This window comes from Hylaeus volcanicus, chromosome 1, assembly GCF_026283585.1.
Source record: "Hylaeus volcanicus isolate JK05 chromosome 1, UHH_iyHylVolc1.0_haploid, whole genome shotgun sequence".
In the NCBI taxonomy this organism is placed as follows: Eukaryota; Metazoa; Arthropoda; class Insecta; order Hymenoptera; family Colletidae; genus Hylaeus; species Hylaeus volcanicus.
The window spans coordinates 30774928-30796240 of NC_071976.1; the positions used below are offsets into that span (position 1 = coordinate 30774928).

The window sequence follows — 21313 nt, forward strand, 5'->3', positions numbered from 1 at the left end:
AACAACCCCTTCACCTTCTTCTCAGCAAGTTTCTGGATGCCGTTGATAGATGGTGTTATTTAAATTTAAAAATAATTCAATTAACAGATGAATATAAAATTATTATTATTTGATTAGTATGTACAAGATGTTTACAAATGATACACAAGGCCGTTTCTTCTTACAAAATTGATGAATTTAATAGTATTTTATAATACACTTGAAAATCATTAGAAAATTAGATTATAATGTTATTTTCATAGAGGTTTGAACATAATATCTACAGTTTCTGGTGCTGAAACATCCAGTAGATTTATTGTTCCAGGTATTCGATAATTCTGTGGAACTGAAATCATATATTTTTTTTCGCTTTTGCCATCTTTAGGTGTTAGAAACTTGCAGTATGCAATGTACCAAAAGCTCTGTACGATATTTTTTACCAATCCTGTAAAATTCAATATACTGAGAATATTTTCGATAAATTATATCACAGTTTAAATCAATCGATACTTGCCACTTGTAACAAAAATGCCTCCAACAGTGGCACACAATTTTACTAAAAATTGACATACTGTATCACGTTCTTGAGTAACTTTTATTTTAAGCGCACTCATGTCGTATTTGAAGAAAATTCCTGGAATTCCATGAGATCCTTTTTGATGATCAATAGGTCTTTCGTGATCTTTTACACTATACTGGTATGTTTTGGAAGTACTTGATAGAGTTTGTATGTCAGTAGGCACAACTTCTACAAAGTACTGATATAAAATCATATCTAAAAGAAAATTCTCTGTAAATATAGTTACTAAAATATTCACACTTGCGTTTTATATTATGTCACGTCAACTCACTATTATCTGCAATTTTTTCATCTCCTTCTAAAGGATGAACGATACCTGGACTGGGTCCTCCAAATGAAAACTTGTTTATTCTATGAGTGAAGTTGTAATCTCTACCAGTCATGAAAGCTGAAATATGTATGTGTCCTCTGGGAATGGATAATGATTTTCCAGCTGTTATGTGAAAATTTCCAGCAACTTTGTTAACATTTAAACTACCATAAATGCGACATGCATTTGGCACATAACTAGGCTGATGAGTTCTAACAATAAATAAATGCATAAGTGAATTTTTATTATAATAACAATAAACATATAAATACTGTCACTTTTTCACCTCTTTGGCATTTCACTATACAAAGGGATTTGATTAGATTTCCATAGCAGCTCATGAATGGCATGATATTCTTCTCTTAAATACGAATTCATGTGTTTTAAAGCTTCAAAGTGAGATCTCTGTTCTTGCGTTAATTCCCACCAAGTGTCTTCTTCTTCTAGTGTTTGATGACCTATCATATTTTGATTTGTAGAATCCAGAACATCTGCACCTATGCGACTACATGGCATTGCAACAGTCATATCGATATTTATTTTTAGTTTTGCATCCATATCTGTGTCTGGTTCAAATTTGAATTCTAATCTGCTATCAAGGTAGTAACTTGTTTCAGCTATTATTAAATATGCAATGGTGCATATTGTAAATATGGAGACTGCAAGTCAAAGTATAAAATCTTATACTTAGATGTGGACAAAATATTGAATTGTATAGCATAAAACTTACATGTTCCTCCAACCACAGTTTTGTCAACATATGGCTCAGGAACTTTAGGAAATGCATCTAATTCTTTGACTGTTTTAATATTAACATTCCTTCTCCTTAACATGGTTGTAATTTACATATAAAGACTCACATCCAACAAGAGTATAACATTTATTTGTCACCTGTTAACCTATATCATGTATAAAAACAAATCCAAGGATACAGGTGTTTATTGTAAACTCATCTGTCAATACTCTCACCTTAATTCTATGTTAAACAATAACGGTATATACATATTAACAAATACTTTATTGTGTCAAATACGTAAAAAAATCGTTTTTATTTCGAATACGAATATATAACGTAACTGAAGATAACACGTATTCACCTGTCAATACGCGGAAGTTCAGTACAAATTTTAATCATTTTTCCTCGCGACGCGACGATTTTGAATCCGAATTCTTCGGAAATCGTCGGTAGGTTGGTTTTTGAGTTTATCTAGAGCGCCACTGTATCTATAAAAAGAATGCAAACGTCGTATTAATTGGAATTATCAAGCAAATGCTGCATTACAATGAAAATAATATCAAATACGTAATCATAACGTGATATAAAAGATCAGACAAATATTTGGAATATTAACAAGCGTAGTTAGTAGACTTTTAATTGTAATCGTAATTTTGCGATTTGAAATTTTAATTACGTTCGAAACGTTTTATTTGATCTGTTTGTAGCTCGCGGAACAATTACCTGTATGTATGTTTATCAAACTTTCAATGTACTAGTTAATTCCATCGTCGTAAGTGCGTGTTATCGCGTCAATGATTTAAAGCATTCTCCTTATCTCAAGTGAGTTTTATATTTAACATTCACTTCGAGAATTAGTGATTTTACAGTTATAAACGGTTGAACACTTATGCTTTTTCTGTTGAAGATATAAATATAAACCAGTTAAGTTCAAATAATATATAAGTGATCAATTGATTGTGTGTTAAGTGTAAATAAGTTTTGTTAGAAAATATCGGTCACTGATAAAGAGTATGGATATTCTACTTTTGTGCTGCTTTGATAATTCATTCATAATTTTGGTAGTATATATTGGTATATGTATTAAATTGTTCCAATAATATCGTATCTTACATTACAAATTTGTTAATTTGTTAAATATGCTATTATGGTCTATAAATAAATTCTTATGTAATGAAGAGTAGCAGAAATTGATAGATTTTAATCTTTGTTAGAATCACACATGAGTGTATATGGAGTGTTTTGATACCTGTGACTACTAAAGACAGATTGCAGTGATCAATGCACAAAGTATTGGTAAATTAAGAACTGAAGATGCCAGGAACATTGACCTACCCAATATATGCTGGGGTCGAGTCATCTCCACAAAGACAACGATCCTATAGTTGGAGTAATCAACAGCGTACCCTATCTCATGTATTGCCAACTCATAGAAGACCTGGCCGTGTATCGTTAGCAGAACCTGTGGTATGTAAATAATTGTACTACCTTGCACACATAAAACCTGTAAATATTACTTTAAAAGTAGTTCATCCTTAAAATACCATGATATATCTATGTATAAAAACGAATGAGAAGATGACTCAAGATTATCATATGCATTGTTACAATCTTCTTATCATTCTCGCAATGAAATCCTTTTGATATTAAGACAATACAAAAAGATAATCGAGAAGCTGTTTAGAAAAATGCATTTCAAACCATGCGTCACTTTTTACGCTCTTTGGCCGTTGAAGTATAATTGTCAACGTTTGAAAACGTTGTTTATACCGAGAATATGATTCTCATAATTTTTATAACACCTCTCAACTTACTGCATATAGTAACGAAAGCAATCTATTTAGGAAAATTCGGAGAAATGTTCGCAGGCGCATTAGAAGTCGTCATTTCAGCGGTATATAGGATCGTTTTGTAGGCACACCTTTTTGGAAGTTTGTGTTTCTTCGTCATTGATAGAATTTTCGTGATTAGCCAGAACGTGTTTCGTAAAGTGTACGGTAGTTTTATAAAAAACGGGACGAATTTTGTGATTCGAATAGAGACCGAATATAAAGGCTGAATTTTCGTGATGTTTGAATATTTAAAAGGAAGCTGGCCATCTTTAAACGCGGTATGTCATATCCGTTTCGTTCGTGCACTAGCGGCGGAGAGGGGTTAAGACAAAATAGGTTTCTTGATGGCACATAAGAAACTGTAAGCCTCGTTAAATTGTAAGAAGCAGAAGTCGACGATTTGAAACAAATAAATTACACGTAAGGTTAATGGCAGAGGAACATGTTTACGGATACAATCCGCCGCCCGGAGTTGACGGAGAATCCGTACGTAACTATTTTGACAGTTTGACAAGTACAGGTTGGATTTTTGATTGATAGACTCCAGAAAGGGTGTTACTTACGGAAAGTTGTTGATTTTACGAATGATAATACCGCTGCGCCAACGAAAAACTTTATGATATAAACGAGAATCAAAACAGTAACTGCCCTTATAGTGTTTATTTACCCTGAAACGTAAATTATACTTCCCAATATCAATTCTTTTATATTTGTATTATACATATACATACAAAATGAATCGTGTAATGTTTTTAACAGTTTACTTTCAAACGAAATATATCGTAATAAAATAGTTAAAATAGGGTTTATCACATGAGGGGCATCAAACGAATAAAACATCATTTTGTAAATATTTAAAACTAAATAAAGCACTTGTCTAATTAATAATTTGTAAAAAGTGCCCTATCTCATTTTAAGTGTTCTGGAAACTTGTGTTTACATACATTATTTTATAACAAAGCTAAATTATCAAACAATTATTACATTCAATTGTATATATAAAATGTTAGTAATTTAGGTTCTAATTTTTGGTGGTGTCTTTAGAGAGATGAGACTACCAGTAAGCTGAGATTAAAGGTGATCGCTGGGCACCAATTAGCTAAGAAAGACATTTTTGGTGCAAGCGATCCTTATGTACGTGTTGATTTAAATACTGTAAATGGTGATCAGACAGTGGATTCTGCACTTACAAAAACTAAAAAAAAGACTTTGAATCCTGTCTGGGAGGAGGAATTTATATTTAGAGTAAGTTTATTATTAACATTTATAATAATTATTTGTGGTACTGCTAACCTTGAAATATGTTGAGGGGATATAATAGTAAGTGTATTGAAATACAAAGATACTTATCACTTACTCTTAGTATAATGTGAATCATACTTTAACAGATACAAGATTGTGACTCATGTGAACATTGGGGTTGCTTTTTGATAGATTGTATTGTGATGATTGTATAGTAATGTATTTTGAAAACTAAGAGTAAGCAAGAAATATTTTTGCTTTAAGACTTTCAGGGACATGTCCACCACAAACATATTACAAGGCCATTAAAGTCTCTGATGTCAGACCTATTCTAAATAATCACCACATTTTTTTATTTATTTATTATTTTGAATGTGATACTTGTTAAATAACTGTGGTATTCTTAAGGTTAAGCCTGTTGATCACAAATTGGTGCTACAAGTTTTTGACGAGAACAGATTGACAAGAGATGATTTTCTTGGAATGGTGGAATTAACATTAATCAATCTACCTATAGAACAAGAAGGTCAAACAATCCCTGCTAGACGCTACTTACTTCGACCACGTAGGTAAGTATTTTCTTTAATATATGCTTCAAGCTGTGTATTTTGATATATTTTGCAATTTTAATCAGTTTAGCTTTATCTTTAATATTGTTTGTCCATATCCTATAGGTTCAATGGAACAATTACATATTTTACTTTATAGTATATGAACATTTAAATGCAAGTCACAATTAAAATTGTATCGTTATTTTTATTTATTAATTTTCATTTTGTTCATTTCATGCACACTATTATGCACAATTTTCGAACAATTTTTTCATCCATCCATATTTATTGGTTGCATATCACCAATTTTAACATTTGGTTCATTAAAATGTTTCTTTCGTACTTTTCATTTGCAAATGCAAAATGAATAACTTATGAGGATATGGCTAGTAATCATTCCAGTCAGCGTTCGAGAGTAAAAGGTACTTTGGAAGTATACCACGCATACATTTCGGATACGGTGACCGTAGAGACTGACTATAGGGATGCTGCAGTTGACACAGGAGGATGGGAAATGGTACAACCAGTACATGTCAACCATCCCATGCAGACAGTTACGTGTACATTATATTTATAGTAATGTTAATAATTTTTGAGGTTGTCTGTGTTTATTTGTGTATAAACTAATATTTTATGGAAAACTGTTTGTAGGTTATGTTTGACTCGCCGTTACCACCTTTACCACCAGGATGGGAAGAAAGACAAGATGCAAATGGGCGAACGTATTACGTTAATCATATAGCACGATTCACCCAATGGGAACGACCATCGGAATCGTATGTAGTAGATATAATTTTTTTTATTTCAACAATCTCTAAATAGACGAATCACGAATCTTAGTTTGGTCGTTTTCGAAATGTATTTACAGTAATACTTCACCCAGTGGAAATGTTGAAGTTGACCGAAATTTCAGTACTGCTGCAACTGAATTTCAGCGACGTTTTCATATAAGCGCAGATAACGAAAACAGACACAGAAGTTCGATTAATCAGGTAATGTTGACCATTTTTATGTATAATTATGATTGGTATTGTAAGGCCCCAAGTAAAATAGAACTATAAATGAATTTGTTTACAGTAAACATTCTTTGGCATTAACTTTCATAGTAAAATGATTAAAAAATGAAAATATAAAAATGTAGCGTATTTTACTTATTTGTTTATATTAATTTTTACATAGTTGGCACATATTTTATTAGCGGAATAAAATTTTTATATTTAGCGTAATATCAATTCTGTTTACATAAACATTCTAAATATTATTATATGTGGTATATGTTGCTAATTTACCATTCTTAATTCAGTCGAACGCGTAGATTACAGTGTTGAGTAGCTAGCACTCTTTGCTTTCAAATCTCCATATCATGAAAAAATATCACCTACATTTTATTGTGATGTTCATAGTCCGTGTAAACTTATGTGTGTAAATAGTCACACACACACGCACAAAACATAGGGCTTACATATTCGTTATTTCAATCTTTGCAAGCTATTATTTATATAACATAAAGTTCGATATAATTTCGGATAATATTAAAGTACGAAAAAAATGTTTTCATATAACCTAAAATTGGAACCCGCTCTACAATTATGTAAATATGTTTGTTACTGCTTACTGTGCTATATGTTCAACATTATAAAATAATGCAAGAAGTGTATATTAAACTTATCATTAATCACCTCAAATACTCTTATGTTAGCTTAATTTTTACAGACGCGTTATAGTTTGTATAATCATAGGCTTATGCTTCAATACGTGTTTATAATAACGTGTTAGAACATCATAACAAAATCTGCAAGAACTAACGATTAATTCATTCATTCAATCAGATGTGTATGTTTTATATAACAATAAATATGATGAATATGAATGACCCAAACATGACATGATAAATCTGTTACTAAAAGAATAATTGGCATGCAGTATGTAGCAATTTTTGTGCATGTGTGTGTAAGGATGGTGAAGTACTCCGCAAGGAAGATGAAGATTCGGAAGCAAGAGATAATGAGATTGAGAATCATAGGGGAGGGGGTATTGGGGATACTTCTTCAGACTCCGGACGTTCTGTTGATCAACATGGCTACCTTAGTGAATGCGAAGACCAGGTACTCGTACATATAGACACGATCACTTTCAGTTTTATACAATGCTTTTGTTTATAATTTTTTGTCTCATCACTTAAAATAAAAAATTTATAAAGAAAGCGCATTTACCACACGAAACACTGCTTTTTTATAATAATTTTTTCAATTAATCTATTTTACAAATTATTAACTACGAAATTTCACCATACGTTTATAAATGAAAAAATGATTAAGAAGTTTGATTAATTTTTGAATACAACATTTTATAGCTTTAACAATACGTTTCTGTACTGTATACTTACCTTGTCTTACTTTTTTATTAAAAACGTTATTTTGCATGCATGTTTGCTCGGCATTCTGTTTCTTAAATTAATTCTAACAATTAGTATGTGGCATGACGTTAGTAACAAGTGTTGAAGAGATCTATAATATAATTTGACTTATTTGCAGAATAATCTAATAATATTAGATCAGCATTTGTTTGTTTTACAAATTTGTATTTATTTTGCTTGGATTTACATTTTCGTGTAAATATATATTCATATAATATTTACAGACCGATGATAACGTAGATAGTCCCGCCGGATCTAGACGATCCTCAGAACAGGTGAATACTGTTTTCAGTGCAATTCATGCTGGTGTAAACTGTAAGAGAATTTATTTCAACTACTACTATTATTTCGATACTTAGATTGAAGCCCACAAACCCACCCTTCCCCTGCCAAGCGACGAAGGATTGCCACCTGGATGGGGTATGCAAATGGCACCGAATGGTAGAGTCTTTTTTATTGATCATAACGAAAGGACAACAACATGGATCGATCCCCGAACGGGACGTCCAAGTTCGATACCTAATAACATAGCTCCTTCAACTACACCAAGAAATAATTTAGATCAACTTGGACCACTTCCTGAAGGTTGGGAAGAACGGCTTCATACAGATGGCAGAACATTTTTCATCGATCATAGTATGTTTACATTTACTTGAAATTACGCGAATTTTACGAATTGTAGGTTCGATCTTACGATACTTCTTTTTTTGATAGATACAAGAACAACTCAGTGGGAAGATCCACGCATGTCCAATCCACAAATTGCTGGCCCGGTAAGTGTGTTATTAATAGTTTGTAATTCTGAACATGTAGCTTTGATTAAAATAAATTATAATATATACAACTGTCTTTCTTACAGGCTGTACCATATTCGCGAGATTATAAGCGTAAATATGAATATCTCAAATCTCAACTGAGAAAGCCTGTAAGTATCTAATAAGAGATTAACCTTGTAAAACTTTACTATTATATTTACATGTAGTAATTATCCTGTTCTTTTTTCAGAACAATGTTCCCAATAAATTCGAAATAAAAGTTGGCCGAAATAATATTCTCGAAGATTCGTATCGTATAATTAGTTCTGTTAATAGAGTGGAAATATTAAAAACCAAATTATGGGTTGAATTTGAAGGAGAAGTCGGTTTGGATTATGGAGGTCTTGCCCGAGAATGGTTTTTCCTTCTGTCGAAAGAAATGTTCAATCCTTATTATGGATTGTTCGAGTATTCTGCCACGTAAGCGCATCGCATACTAAACTATTTGCACACTGTAATATACAATACAAATAGTAATCACAATTAAATTACTTATAGGGACAATTATACTCTTCAAATCAATCCTTTCTCGGGAGTATGCAACGAAGAACATCTAAATTACTTTAAATTTATTGGGCGTATAGCGGGCATGGCTGTTTACCACGGAAAGTTATTAGATGGTAAATATTATATTTATTATGTTTCAAGTAAAAAATATTTGATATGGTATAGATATAAATAAATTATTTTTTGCAGCGTTTTTTATTCGACCATTCTATAAGATGATGTTAGGTAAATCTATCGATTTAAAGGATATGGAAAGCGTTGATTCAGAGTATTACAATTCGTTATTGTGGATTAAAGAAAATGATCCTAGCGAATTAGAACTCACATTCTGTGTAGACGAAGAAAGTTTTGGACATACCTCCCAAAGAGAGCTTAAGCCTGATGGTGCTAACATACCATTAACAGATGTGAACAAAGACGAGTACATAGGTTTAGTTATACAGTGGCGGTTTGTATCAAGAGTTCAAGAACAAATGAATGCATTTTTGGAAGGATTTAACGCTCTTATACCACCGACATTAGTGAAAATATTTGACGAACACGAATTAGAATTGCTGATGTGTGGTATTCAACATATTGACGTGAAGGACTGGAAACAGAATACGTTATACAAAGGAGATTATCATGCCAATCATCTTGTCGTTCAATGGTTTTGGCGAGTGGTACTTTCGTTTAGCAATGAAATGCGCTCTAGGCTTTTACAATTCGTTACTGGGACATCGCGGGTACCGATGAATGGTTTTAAGGAACTTTACGGTAGCAATGGACCACAGCTGTTTACAATCGAAAAATGGGGCACATCAGACAATTATCCGAGAGCTCATACTTGGTAAGTACATAATCTCAAACTTGCATGCGTTTGAATTTAATTTTGACAAAGTACTGCCCGTTGATTCTTATTCTTTTTTTCCAAAAATATTGTGACAACCAAACAATAGAAAAAAATATATAATCATATTTGATGGTTAACGTTTCCCTTTTCCAGTTTTAATCGTATCGACCTTCCTCCTTATGAAAGTTATCAACAACTCAGGGAAAAATTGATAAAAGCAATTGAAGGTTCACAAGGTTTTGCTGGAGTGGATTAGCACGAAATACCCCTTTTCATGATGATATCTGTAATATAATGTACATATATACATACACATAGATACACAACTATGTATACTGTCTAATATGATTAACTATTTAACAGGATTAACATTTTTCTGCACTCCGAAGACTTAGGTGTCTTTCGACTGCTAGTTACATCATTGAGACAAATCAATGAAAAGTATCTTTAAACACTACTTAACTGTTATCAATAATTCAAAAGAATCTTATGCATAGTGCACTTTTAAAATTATAAGCTATATTTAACAAAATGTTTGCAAGTAATCTCAAATGCTGTTTCGAAGCAGTTGACGAATTACAATTTATTAACTTGTTCACTTTCTATTTGTAATTTCATGTTTTGACTATTACGCTTTGAAGAGGTTTTTGGGGAAAAATTTTCGTTGTCACGATAAAAAAAAAAAATTAATTTGATTGTAATTGTAAATAATTTTAAGATAAAGTAATACCGTATTAATTAATATCCTACTTTGTTGATAGCGCGAAAAATGCCTTGTTACGGAAGGAATTTATGAACAGTATAAGTTCACAGATTTAAGAGATACAATTTTAAATGAAAGTAAAGCATTAAAAAAAAAAAAGGTATTAATTGCATTATATATTTGTCATAGTTTTTCAAAACGTATTGAATTTCAATTATACTCGAGCTATTTTATGAAACAAGCAAAAACAAGTAGTAATATTATCAAGAAATTCTAAAAATATAACTTGGAAAATTGTCTCATATACGATGATGCTATATAATTTTTGGAAAAAAAAACCAGCATATTATTAATTTAAAATTTCAACTGTACATTTTTACGTTTAAAACGAAGATCACGTAGAACTTCGCCTTTCTTTTTGTTTATATATAGCAATGTTTTATGTAGTAGTAATAAAGACTAGGAAATAGGTTATGCCAATCGAAAAAAATGTACAGACAGAAGCTGGAAGACGATTTTAAAAAGTCAATCATGCTATTAGAAGATATAACAAGAAGAATTATGATCACTGTAAAATATCTATGCAATTTTATTTTTGATCGATTTGTTTATTTATTATAAACTGCATATTATTTAATTTAAGAATATATACAAACTTAATAGAGGATAAATTATATTTCGAGACAGACGTATTTGTTGCACGATCTATTCGCATAGCGAATTAAGAACTTTGGAGGTAGAACAGAGTTCTTCTTGTATGTTCTTCTAAAAACTTGTAGTGAAAAACCACATTATGCTTGGCTCACATTGTATATAGTATTAATTAAATAAGATAAAACAGTAGAAATGAAACTGCTTGAACAGTAAATTAAACTATTTGTACATTTTGACAATATATACAAAAAATTGAAGATATTCAATTGTTTTGTCAAAAATGATATACAATGCATGAATTGATCGAAGATGCTGCGATTAGCGTAACCTTGTAAATGCCTACTTTGTACGATAACAGCTATTCCAAGAATGTAACAAACGTTCTAGAAAATGTTTAGCACTTAAAGCTAATGAAACATTCCATCCTGTTTGTACAGCTTATTTTATTGTAAACAGATACGTCCCGTTAGATAATAAATATTATTATTATGAGAGAAATTTGGTGGCCTTAAATTCTGGTTACTTTGAATTTTGTGTATTCCACGTTTTTCTATGATGAACATTCGAATCATGTATTTATAAATGTATAGTCGTGGATGAACAATATATTCTGATGTATTGTATTTTTTGAACAGGCAACGTTATTTGAACTTTATAGTATTTCTTCTTGACAGTAAAAAGAATCTTTAGTTGGGACTCTTAGTCACTTACTTCATCTAGCAATCTACTTAATTGAATTTTTTGCTCTTATTTACAAGTATTCACATTTACTGGATGAAACGATACATCTTTCAACGAATTATATTTATTGTTCTCTTTAAGAAACTTTGCAAGATAAATTTGTTGTAACTCGGGAAAAAAGTGACTTAACTTTTTCGTAAGATTATTTAATCTCTTACATATGCGACCGATTTATCTACTTATGCGTATAGGTTGGCAAAATATGCGTGATTTAATTCAACTACGATTTACCTCCATTTAATTTTTATGTATATATATATTATGAATATAAAGCTTGTAATATATCGATTACAAGGACGAATGCATTTTTACCGCACTTGCGACAGGGAATACATAATAAAATGCTTGTAAGCTAAGTCCTTGCGATATGATTATTCACTACTAACGAAGCACGACAAAGTTTCGTGTCGTAATGGTTAAACACTAATACTACGATTAAAGAACTTAAAATTACAAATTTAAATTATGTTCTTATATAATGCTGTGGAAAATGAGACTATATACCCAAATAAATTATATCACAAACTATAATCTGTTCTGTAAACTGATGTTTTTATTACATACCTGTGCACATATTTTAATCATATGCTATACTGCCCTAGGCCTAAGAAAGGCCTTAATGTGTTCCTAGCGCCTCCCTGTACATTACAGAAAAGCACAGAAGAGCGTCCTTACAATATTTATTTTTTTCCGTTTCTTTTTCAATTTTCCACGATAAATTATCTCGCTCAGACAAGATACAAACTTCTAGTCATATAAGTTAGCCGAGTAGATACAAAATGTTCAATCGTAAAATTTCCAGTTTCCACGTAATTGATCGCCTATAACTTACACGTTTGAAGGCACTAGCTAGGCATGTAACAAGGTTGATATATTTCCCTGTATTTGCCACTAATACATTAAAATCGTTTACTTTTCATTGATTGAACAAAAATGTTACGTGATAAGAATATCGTCAATCTCAGTTCGAATATTCCCGGCGAATCGAGAACGGCATGGTTCGCGGAGCCGTCGTCAGATGACGACTGTGGCGGGCACATCCGCAGAATCAAAAAAGACAGCTGGGAAGTGTAACATCACACATCGATTCGACGGTCCTGCGAGCCCGAAAAACTTTCTGTTTTCCGCGTTTCTTGACGGCTCCCCCGCATTTCTTTGACAAGGGACCCGCGTCCTGTCGCGTTTGTTTCGTCGAGTCGCGTGTGGTGTCGTGCAGAAAGTGACCGTTCCGCGGACCGATGTGCCGACACAAAACGTGACTGTTGGTTATGCGGTGGTTCCTGTCACGAACAGCAGCCCTCGTTCAACCCCCGTTTCACGACTCTCGCATCAACGAAGGAGGGAAGCTCTGCATGATACTGGCGCGGAGGTCACTGCATTGCGGTGAGTACAACGAACGTTATCTGCTCTCGTCCTCGCGAATATCTCGCCGAGGGGATTGGTTTTTATTCGCAAACTGATACACAAACCAGCAGGGTTCATTACCCTCTCTGCGACGACCACCGTGTGCGCTCTCGCGATTCCGATGTCAGAGATTCGAGGACACAGCAGGAATACATCCTTTACTCTGCTGTTTTCTCGGATTAGTCGAATAATAATACTTCGATATTAGACTAGTGCTACCCCAATATTCAAATGTTCAGAGTTTATACGTACCGTTCGGTTACGCGTACAGTTTCTATGCTAAACGGAACGCTAGCATTTTGGAGTCGAATTTTTGGGTGGAATACAAGCGGGCGAGATTTTCGTAGGACTCGTTTCCGGTGGGGTCGTCGAAGATTTTGTGAGCGACACGAGGGTAACGTAGGGATGATCGTGCCACCGAGTTTCCGTTCATTCGACCTATTGTAGTGGTCCGTGTTCCGAAAATTCCAGTAGAGACGCTTCCTACTCGGTTAGGTTCCCTCGGTTAGAGATCGCGTGCCGCGTTTACGGTGCAATTAAATTCCGCGTTCGGTGGCGGTTCGGAGTCGAGTTTTCGGACACGTACGCGTGCATAAAATAATCGCGTGCGCACGCAGAGGAACACGTAAACCTCGAGATAGCGTCGACGAATCGTCGAACACGAGCTTTTGCGAATCGCCTCAACCGATCGCGATACCCTTGTTGTCGTTTCATCCTTACAAGGAATAACGTTAGGGTTATCAACCGTATACTTTGGATCCCTACAGGCCTGCTGGCACGTTGCAATATACGTGGACATTAAGATTATTTTTTAATGCTAAATAATTCATTAAAAGATCGTATCTTGTGCTTGACGGTGTTTTCAAGAGAAGTAGTAGGTGTTAGGCTCGCAAGTAATATTTAATATTCGTCGACCACGAAAGAAAATTCGTACGTAAGAGTTTTTGATCTTAACACTCGAGTACGCCTTTTCTTGTGTCTATCGAAATGTTAAACAGAACTTTGTGAATGCGTTTATTCTATTATTTGTTTTTTGTTATTATTGGTTAATTAAATCTAATAACAGCTTTGACTGCCGTTAACTCGTTAATAACCATTAGTAGTTGATACGATTCGAAACTTATATTTAAGAAAAATAAAAAACACTTTTAACGTAGTATTGGTTACCATTAGAACCGATTCATAAACGAAGCAAAAAGACGATTAATCGACTGCCGGTCGGTAAGCATCGACAAGAAGCCTATTAATAGGCTATCAGTCGGTAAGCTTTGGGGTCAAAAAGTCTACTAATTGACTACAGTCGGTAACGTGTCAAGTGACATTTTTAGACGTAAAAACAAATGAATTGTTTTGGCAGTGCATTCTTTAATAATTCGTGAGGACAAGTACGATTGGGAACGCGTAAACTTTTCGTTTCTTTTGACAATAATTCTCATTCATTAATTACCAAAGTCACATGTCTCCAAAGTGATTTCCGTTTGTTTTCCCATCAGTTATCGACATTAACAAACGGAAGAAATTAGAACTAAATACAATCTGGCAGGTAGTTAGAAAGATGGTGTAACTAAGAGCATTTAAGATATCTTAATCTCGAAGTTTGACATATTTCACATATACAACTTATTTATTTGATCGAATACGTGGCTGAGTTTATCGAAAACTGAATATCCTCTCTCACTAAACCTTTACCAGGCAATTTTACACATAGGGTATCGAGAAATATTAGATATTTTTCTTGTTACCGACTGCTGTTCGTGTTCAAGGGATAATAACTGCCCTTAGCAGTGTGGATGTTTATCACCGTTTTTAAACAAACTGAAAAATATGGCAAACACGCGCCTGTTGACTTCCTCTGTTCGTAAACATATTTTGCAGGAAAAAGATTAAATAAACTTTTTACGTTACATGGTATCCGGTTAAAAAAAAATTTCTCAAAATTGTCCCGAGGGGGTTAACGCTCGAATAATAGTTTTCATTCGTCGATTATGATCCGATACAAAAGAACTCGTAAAAATCGGCGTGTTAACGATGTTCCTTGTTAACCAATCCAAGGGAGGGACAAACATTACGCGTTCTAATAAGGGCGAGAGCCCGACGCGAGAAACGCCAGAGAAGAACAGCTACCAATCGTGAAATCGAATCTACCTTCGGTAATGTCATCAGCGTTATGTTTGCGTAACGTGGCCGTAAACAATAAAGGCTGGTAGAAAATAGAGAACGCGTGCGAGCCCAAGGTACAACGAGGTGCGTCGAACCCCCTTCGTGTGCCAAGGATAATTCGTAATCGATCCGCGGGATTCGAAGGTAAATCCCTGGCTATTGTCGTCTCAACGTGTATACGATACGACACGGAATAAACTCGACCATCCCAGCTTTGAAAAATGTATAAATTCGTAGCTATTCGTGACCTATGCTAGCGATACGACACGACCTCGATTAATCGGTATAAATCGAGCCACGGGGTGCAGATGTTTAAAGCTGTATTTATTGAAGAATTTTGATAGAAATTTAATAGAAGGAGAACTGGATTATTGCGCGAAGATCGTGTTCGTTGCTTGGTAGGTTTGGGGGTGTACCGTGTAGATGTAGAGCTACCGAATTGGTTACCTTGATTATTGCAGGAGCTTTCAGCTCCGATTTCCTGCAATAATCGAGGTTATACCCCGTACACGTAGACAGGGTTGAGTCACGCAATTGAGCCGGCTTGTAACTGTTTCTCGAGCGAAGACTTTACAGTGGAGTACTGACCTCTCTATTATCCTCTCTATTCGAGCCTTTAATACTTCACAATGTGTAGTTGGAAGGAAACGCTGAAATCTTAATCGTTCCCGCAGTTATACGGATTCGAGTCTAACCGTGCAAGTATTTCTAGCCTGAAAGGTCATCCGAATGAAACACGACACACTTCGCAATAAAAATACCGTATTAAACGTTATTAGTAGACTTCTACGATTTCGATGCATTCCGTACGAAAAGTATCCAGGGACCATAAAGGGGTTGAAGGCTCTCCAAGTTCGTCGCAAATATTTGCAAAAGGAGCCTTCGAGGATGGTTAGATGGGATGAAAAACGTGGAATCGAATGTTAGTCGGGGGTTCTACTCTTTTCCGTGGCGTATTACTCGACCGATCGAGTACTTGGCCCGATTCCATTCAACGTTCTCCACTGCTCGGCTCGAATTTCGAGTACTCGGACAGCTGTATGGGCAGCACGTCGATTACCGACTTCTTGGGATTCTGTCAGCTATTATAACTGTTCTCCCGTGTAACGCTAATGCCGGCTACGTGCTCGGCTCGTACAAAAGCGTCGTCTACTCCCGTGCATCGGGGCGCAAGCTGACACGGGCGCTGTCGTTAACCGCCGATTGTTCTCCTCGGAACCTCCGGAATATTTATCAAACCGCCACTACGGGAACAATCGTAACCCTGCGGCAGCTAGCATCTTTAATAATGGGACTCCGCGATGCAGGACCGTATTGATTTTGGTCGTAAGACACGCGGTGCGAGCCGTTTTCAACCGGTACCGATGGAGATTAATGGAAAGACGCGTGCACCCGCTTCTACACCATCCGTCGATCGACATCTCGATCATTCCCCACGATTGCAAGGAAACGTACGAGCTCTTGTATCAGGCTTGTCGCAGCAATTTTTGCTAGAATCCGCGCTTCACGCTAACAGAAATCGATCCATCTTCGAAAGGGGAATAATTTGATTCTACCCTAAAGAGCCCGACGAAAGCTTTCATTTATGCAGGCAATACTTAACGGGCTAATACTTCTGTCTCCCTTCTTAATTGCATCATCCCTCTAATACGTGTTTCTCTCCAAACATTTTCATATTCGCCGTTTTCCGTAAGAGCTTATTTCCTCCTTGAAGAGGGTGTTTCGCCACTCAACTAGCCCGAGACGCGGAGAAATGATTAAACTAGAAGTTTCTTTATCGTCGAAAGAGTAACAAAACTTACGTCTACTTAATACTTTAACAAAGACTGAATCCGGTAATCCGGGGAGTAGCAATTTCTGAATCTGACGTGCGCTGTACTCGAAACGTTCTTTGGGAGAATCATCATTAAAAATTCCAAGTACATTTCCGATAAAAGACTCCCCCGCGTGGTTGTTATCGATATCGATTCGTACTGATCCCAAGATACCGACGAAAGACAGGGAAACGATCGTCGGCGACATTGAGAACGGGTACCCAGTCTCGCGTTTCGTCCTCGTTCGTTCTACCCCTCTGGCGGAGTGAACTTGGGTTAATTTTCTCAGAGTTGTCCACAGAAGTAACTGGTTTCGGACGAGTTTGACGCAAGCAAGATCGGTAATACGATTACGTTAAATGGCTGGTAAGTGGCGTGCATCCTTTACGCTCGTCGGAAACACGGTTTAAAGTGAATTCAACGATTCTCCTCCGCGTACTTTCGCGAAATTAACACGGTGCTGTATCTAGTTTTCAAGTTGCCGCCCCCGCTTGTAGCTCAGGGAAACACGTGTCATCCGATTCCCTCGGCAGTTGCTCACTCCGGAACGATTGTGTACGAAACTTTCGGTATCTTTGACCAGATTAATTTAACGTAACGTCGCGCGACGGAACGGGGCGTATTCGTTTCTAGACATTCAATTAGCTCGGGTAGCGAGGTCACACTTAACGTAGAAATTTGGTAACTCGAGGTGTACGGGCCATTCGATATGCTTGTTGCGTGTCGAAGAAAACGTTGGAATACCTGGAACTCTTACCCTTACTTCGAGACCTTGGTAAACACGTAGGATTATTTCTTCAAGGATGTTTGCTTTGCTTTCTATCTATCCTTCCAAATATTGCGTGGTGGTCTAAACGTTTTTAGAATACATTCAGAGAGCAAAAAGAGCAGCGTAACGAGCACCCATTTGAAATTTTCATCCCTCGAATATTTCCACAATTCAGATTCTAATTTCTGGTCGACGAGGGATGCCAAAAAGACTGCTCACCTTCCATTCGTTCGAAACTTTCATTTAGATAGGAATCGCGTCTTTACTTAGGCTTCCGGTCGTTTCAAACGAGAAACGTGGCCTGCGGAGGCGACGCGTGCATGGCGCAGGTCTTCCCCAACGATAGTATACGGCTGACAGGGTAACTTCGATTACGTGGAAACTTCCAAATGGTCATTCGCGTCGCAATCCCATGGCGCAGTCGAGCTAGAAGTCCTACGCCCGCCACGATTTCTTTGTCTCGTTTCGTTTCACTTTGGCCCTCGCGATAGCCGATGCTCCTGGTCAATACGTTTACCGGTCAATCGTTATCGACTTTCCTTTTGCACGGTTCCCTTTGTCCGCCGCGTTCTCGCATCAGTGATTCACCATCGCTACGGCACGATAACAATATTTTGTCGACCGATAACGCGATCTTCTCGGACAAAGGACGCGGAGGGGGTGTAGACAGGGCGGAGAGAAGGGAGGGCGGCCACCTCAAGCCGTTTGTTCTCGATCTCTTCCTCGCAGGGTTGTTCCGTGTTTCTTCGACGTTTCGTCGAGTTTAAAGGGATAAAATACGCGAGCGTTCGATTTTGTCCGTCCCCCCTCCACCCTATCAGATTATCGTCTCGACTCCGTTCGTTCCTTTTTCCACGGCGATGTGTTCTCAGCTATCGGCAACCTGCGACCAATTGCGTTATACTCGAATCGCGACGGAGTGTGTTCCCGTACCTTGTCCCCTGTAGTCTTGAATTTTTTTTTTTTGCACCGCCTGGAGGATCATTCTTCGCGTGTCGCGAGTTACTTCGGGTTGGATGAATGCAATCGATCGGTGAAGTAAGTTTCAACTATTAACGGTATTTATTCACTCGACTTTATACTTGTCCGAAACTCTTGATGATCAGTCTGCATTCGATCCAAAGCGGTATCCAAGACTGCAAAAATGTATGCGACACATTGTTTAAAAAGGGGGCCGGGTCTGCGTAACCACCAATACAATAATAATAAAAAAAAAAAAAGGATTCCGTCGATATCGCCGGTTGTTCCCGAGAAAACAGCTTGTAACAGTTTACGCGGCCCACCCCGTGTGCCACTATCCGAGAAAATAATAACGATACTTGCAAGCAGAATCGAATCCCCTAGAAACGAAATTAAAGCTAAAATTGAATTTTATCCCACCATTGCTCGTTCCGTAGTTTCGGAGCGCACGTTTTCCAGGCTTGTGTTTCGAATGCTGCGCTTGAAGGAAAAGAGAAATAAATAGAAATAAAAAAAAAAAGAAGGTAGAAATAAAAATTACCCTCTCGGCCGTAAAAACCGCCACTCCGCGGGCGAAGACGGCGGCGGACACGTAATGGAAGGCCGGTCAATATATCGCGATAAAAAGACAGCGGTCTGTATAAAAAAAAAAGGACAAAAAAAAACTTATCGCGACAATAACAGTTTTTCCGCAGCCAGCGTTCTCCTGCGTAAAACGGTTTCGGTTGCGGACCGATTCGTAAAATTGTTGGACCCGTTAACCCTCCGATGGCCGCGTGAGACGTTGGGAACCCCGGTAGCTTGTTTTTTCGATTTTACTTTTTCCGAGTCTGTGTCATCGAGTACCTGATTTCTTTGGTTCGACGTTCATCAAGTTATTGCGGGTACTCGTGGAGAAATTAAATATTCGCAGGTGTTGGCCTGCAATGATTTAATCGAGGGGTGAGGAGGACTACTTGAAAATATTCTCAGAAAATCTGTAATCGTTGTATAGCATTGAGAACAATAAGATTTCGTGTCCTCCGTGATTTCGGAAATACCAGGAAAAATCAGCGTTCCTTCGAAGAGGTGTTCGTACCACCAGTTTTTCAGTAGTTTCATCGACGCGCACTTTCTATCTACAAAACGTAAGATGCCTTCGAATGGATCGATCGCCAAACCTCAATCGTCGGTTAGCGCCAACCCCCAAAAGCGTTAACCGCAGGGATACGACTCTTTTTGTCCCGGGAAAAAGTTTGTTCGCCATAGGGGGACGATCGAAGCCGAAGAACGTAGAGGAACCGGAGGCGTATCGCGGGGGATGCACGTCATCGGTGTATCGGGTCGTTCCATCAACGTTGCTCGTTCAAGGGCGGTCAGGGATACACGTCGTTTTCGTCGCTGGCCGATCGTCCTTGGTCGCGCGATCAATCGAAGCATCCTTGCATCCCCCGCACCCCCTCGCCCCTTTACCAATCTTGCGGCCATAGACCTCGGCTATGACAGGATCCCCGACAACCTGCCCGTTCGAAATTAACCCCGCGGTATATAGAGAGGCGAATTTGCATCGTATCTCGCTTTTTTTCCCTTTCCTTCCGTTCACTTTTTGTTCGCGATAAAATCGATAGCGATGTCCATCGACCACCGACGGCCTCGGGAAATCCTAAAAATCACTACTTCACTTTGCTCTGTTCGCGTACATTTCCGTCATTTTCACGCGTCAAGTTTACAGGGGTTGATATGGGTTCAGACAAGGAGGGTTTAATTTCATTGTAACTCCAAGTGTCAATAAAATGATTGTCGGTGAGGTAAAGGTGAGTCTAAGTTTTCGAAGTCAGTCTAAGTTTAGCATTCGTGGCAATAGAATGATAAGGAAGCATCTCGAGTTGTTGGTAGATACCAGAGGAAAAGTCCTCGAATGCAAAGGGTAATACGTATATCACATGTTCCTAGACCAAAAAAGAACGGCACCCCTAGCCGGCGTTATATTAAATCCTAACAATCGCGGACCTGTTCCCGCGTCGAACGTGTTTCGTTTTATCGACGACAAAGGTAATCGACGAACAAACGAACGGGAGCTTCTCTCGGCGTTTTCGAGCGATTCCACGCGCCCGGAAGTGGCCCCGTTCGGGCCAAGTCCGCGCAAACAAAAATCCGTGTAGCGATAAATCTCACGAGGTGTCAGAGACGATCCGCGGGAATAGACGGCTGAACTGGGGTTGTTTTCCGTCGATAGGTTCGCTGGGTTAGCGGATTCGTCACAGCAAGCCTACAGTCGGTCGTGGATCCGCTCGCAGAGATCACGCCTGCATCCAGCGACGCGTTATAT

General features: G+C 37.1%; 3 protein-coding genes across 12 annotated transcripts in view; 2 read left to right on the forward strand and 1 right to left on the reverse strand.

Moving 5' to 3' along the window:
* Positions 1–80: 80 nt before the first annotated feature.
* Positions 81–2471, reverse strand: LOC128872940 (endoplasmic reticulum-Golgi intermediate compartment protein 2). Of its 5 annotated transcripts, none has more exons than XM_054116137.1 (7): positions 2329–2471; positions 1967–2093; positions 1600–1768; positions 1156–1528; positions 831–1081; positions 494–754; positions 81–424 (listed from the first exon to the last, which is right to left on the reverse strand). In XM_054116137.1, the coding sequence occupies exons 3-7, from the start codon at positions 1700–1702 to the stop codon at positions 237–239; spliced, it is 1176 nt and encodes a 391-aa protein (XP_053972112.1). In that variant the 5' UTR covers positions 1703–1768; positions 1967–2093; positions 2329–2471; the 3' UTR covers positions 81–236. The 5 variants fall into 5 exon arrangements, with proteins under 5 accessions (XP_053972112.1, XP_053972138.1, XP_053972118.1 ...); XM_054116163.1 differs by having other exon boundaries at positions 1600–1845; XM_054116143.1 differs by having other exon boundaries at positions 1839–2093.
* LOC128872911 (E3 ubiquitin-protein ligase Nedd-4) lies at positions 2398–11655 on the forward strand. Of its 6 annotated transcripts, XM_054116103.1 has the most exons (17): positions 2524–2666; positions 2820–3072; positions 4482–4682; positions 5088–5248; positions 5621–5783; positions 5882–6006; positions 6099–6222; positions 7186–7335; positions 7871–7921; positions 8006–8282; positions 8361–8419; positions 8506–8571; positions 8652–8881; positions 8960–9081; positions 9158–9797; positions 9954–10096; positions 10164–11655. In XM_054116103.1, exons 2-16 carry the CDS (start codon positions 2920–2922, stop codon positions 10054–10056), a joined length of 2625 nt encoding a protein of 874 aa, XP_053972078.1. In that variant the 5' UTR covers positions 2524–2666; positions 2820–2919; the 3' UTR covers positions 10057–10096; positions 10164–11655. The 6 variants fall into 6 exon arrangements, with proteins under 6 accessions (XP_053972071.1, XP_053972085.1, XP_053972078.1 ...); XM_054116096.1 differs by having other exon boundaries at positions 2398–2528; positions 9954–11655; XM_054116110.1 differs by having other exon boundaries at positions 2523–2666; positions 5633–5783; positions 9954–11655.
* A 1191-nt stretch (positions 11656–12846) lies between these two features.
* LOC128882129 (semaphorin-1A) overlaps positions 12847–21313 on the forward strand; it is a 234095-nt gene continuing 225628 nt past the window's right edge. Inside the window, exon 1 of the mRNA XM_054133701.1 lies at positions 12847–13281. The gene's annotated coding sequence lies outside the window, so the exon portion shown is untranslated. The remainder of the gene's footprint in view (positions 13282–21313) is intronic.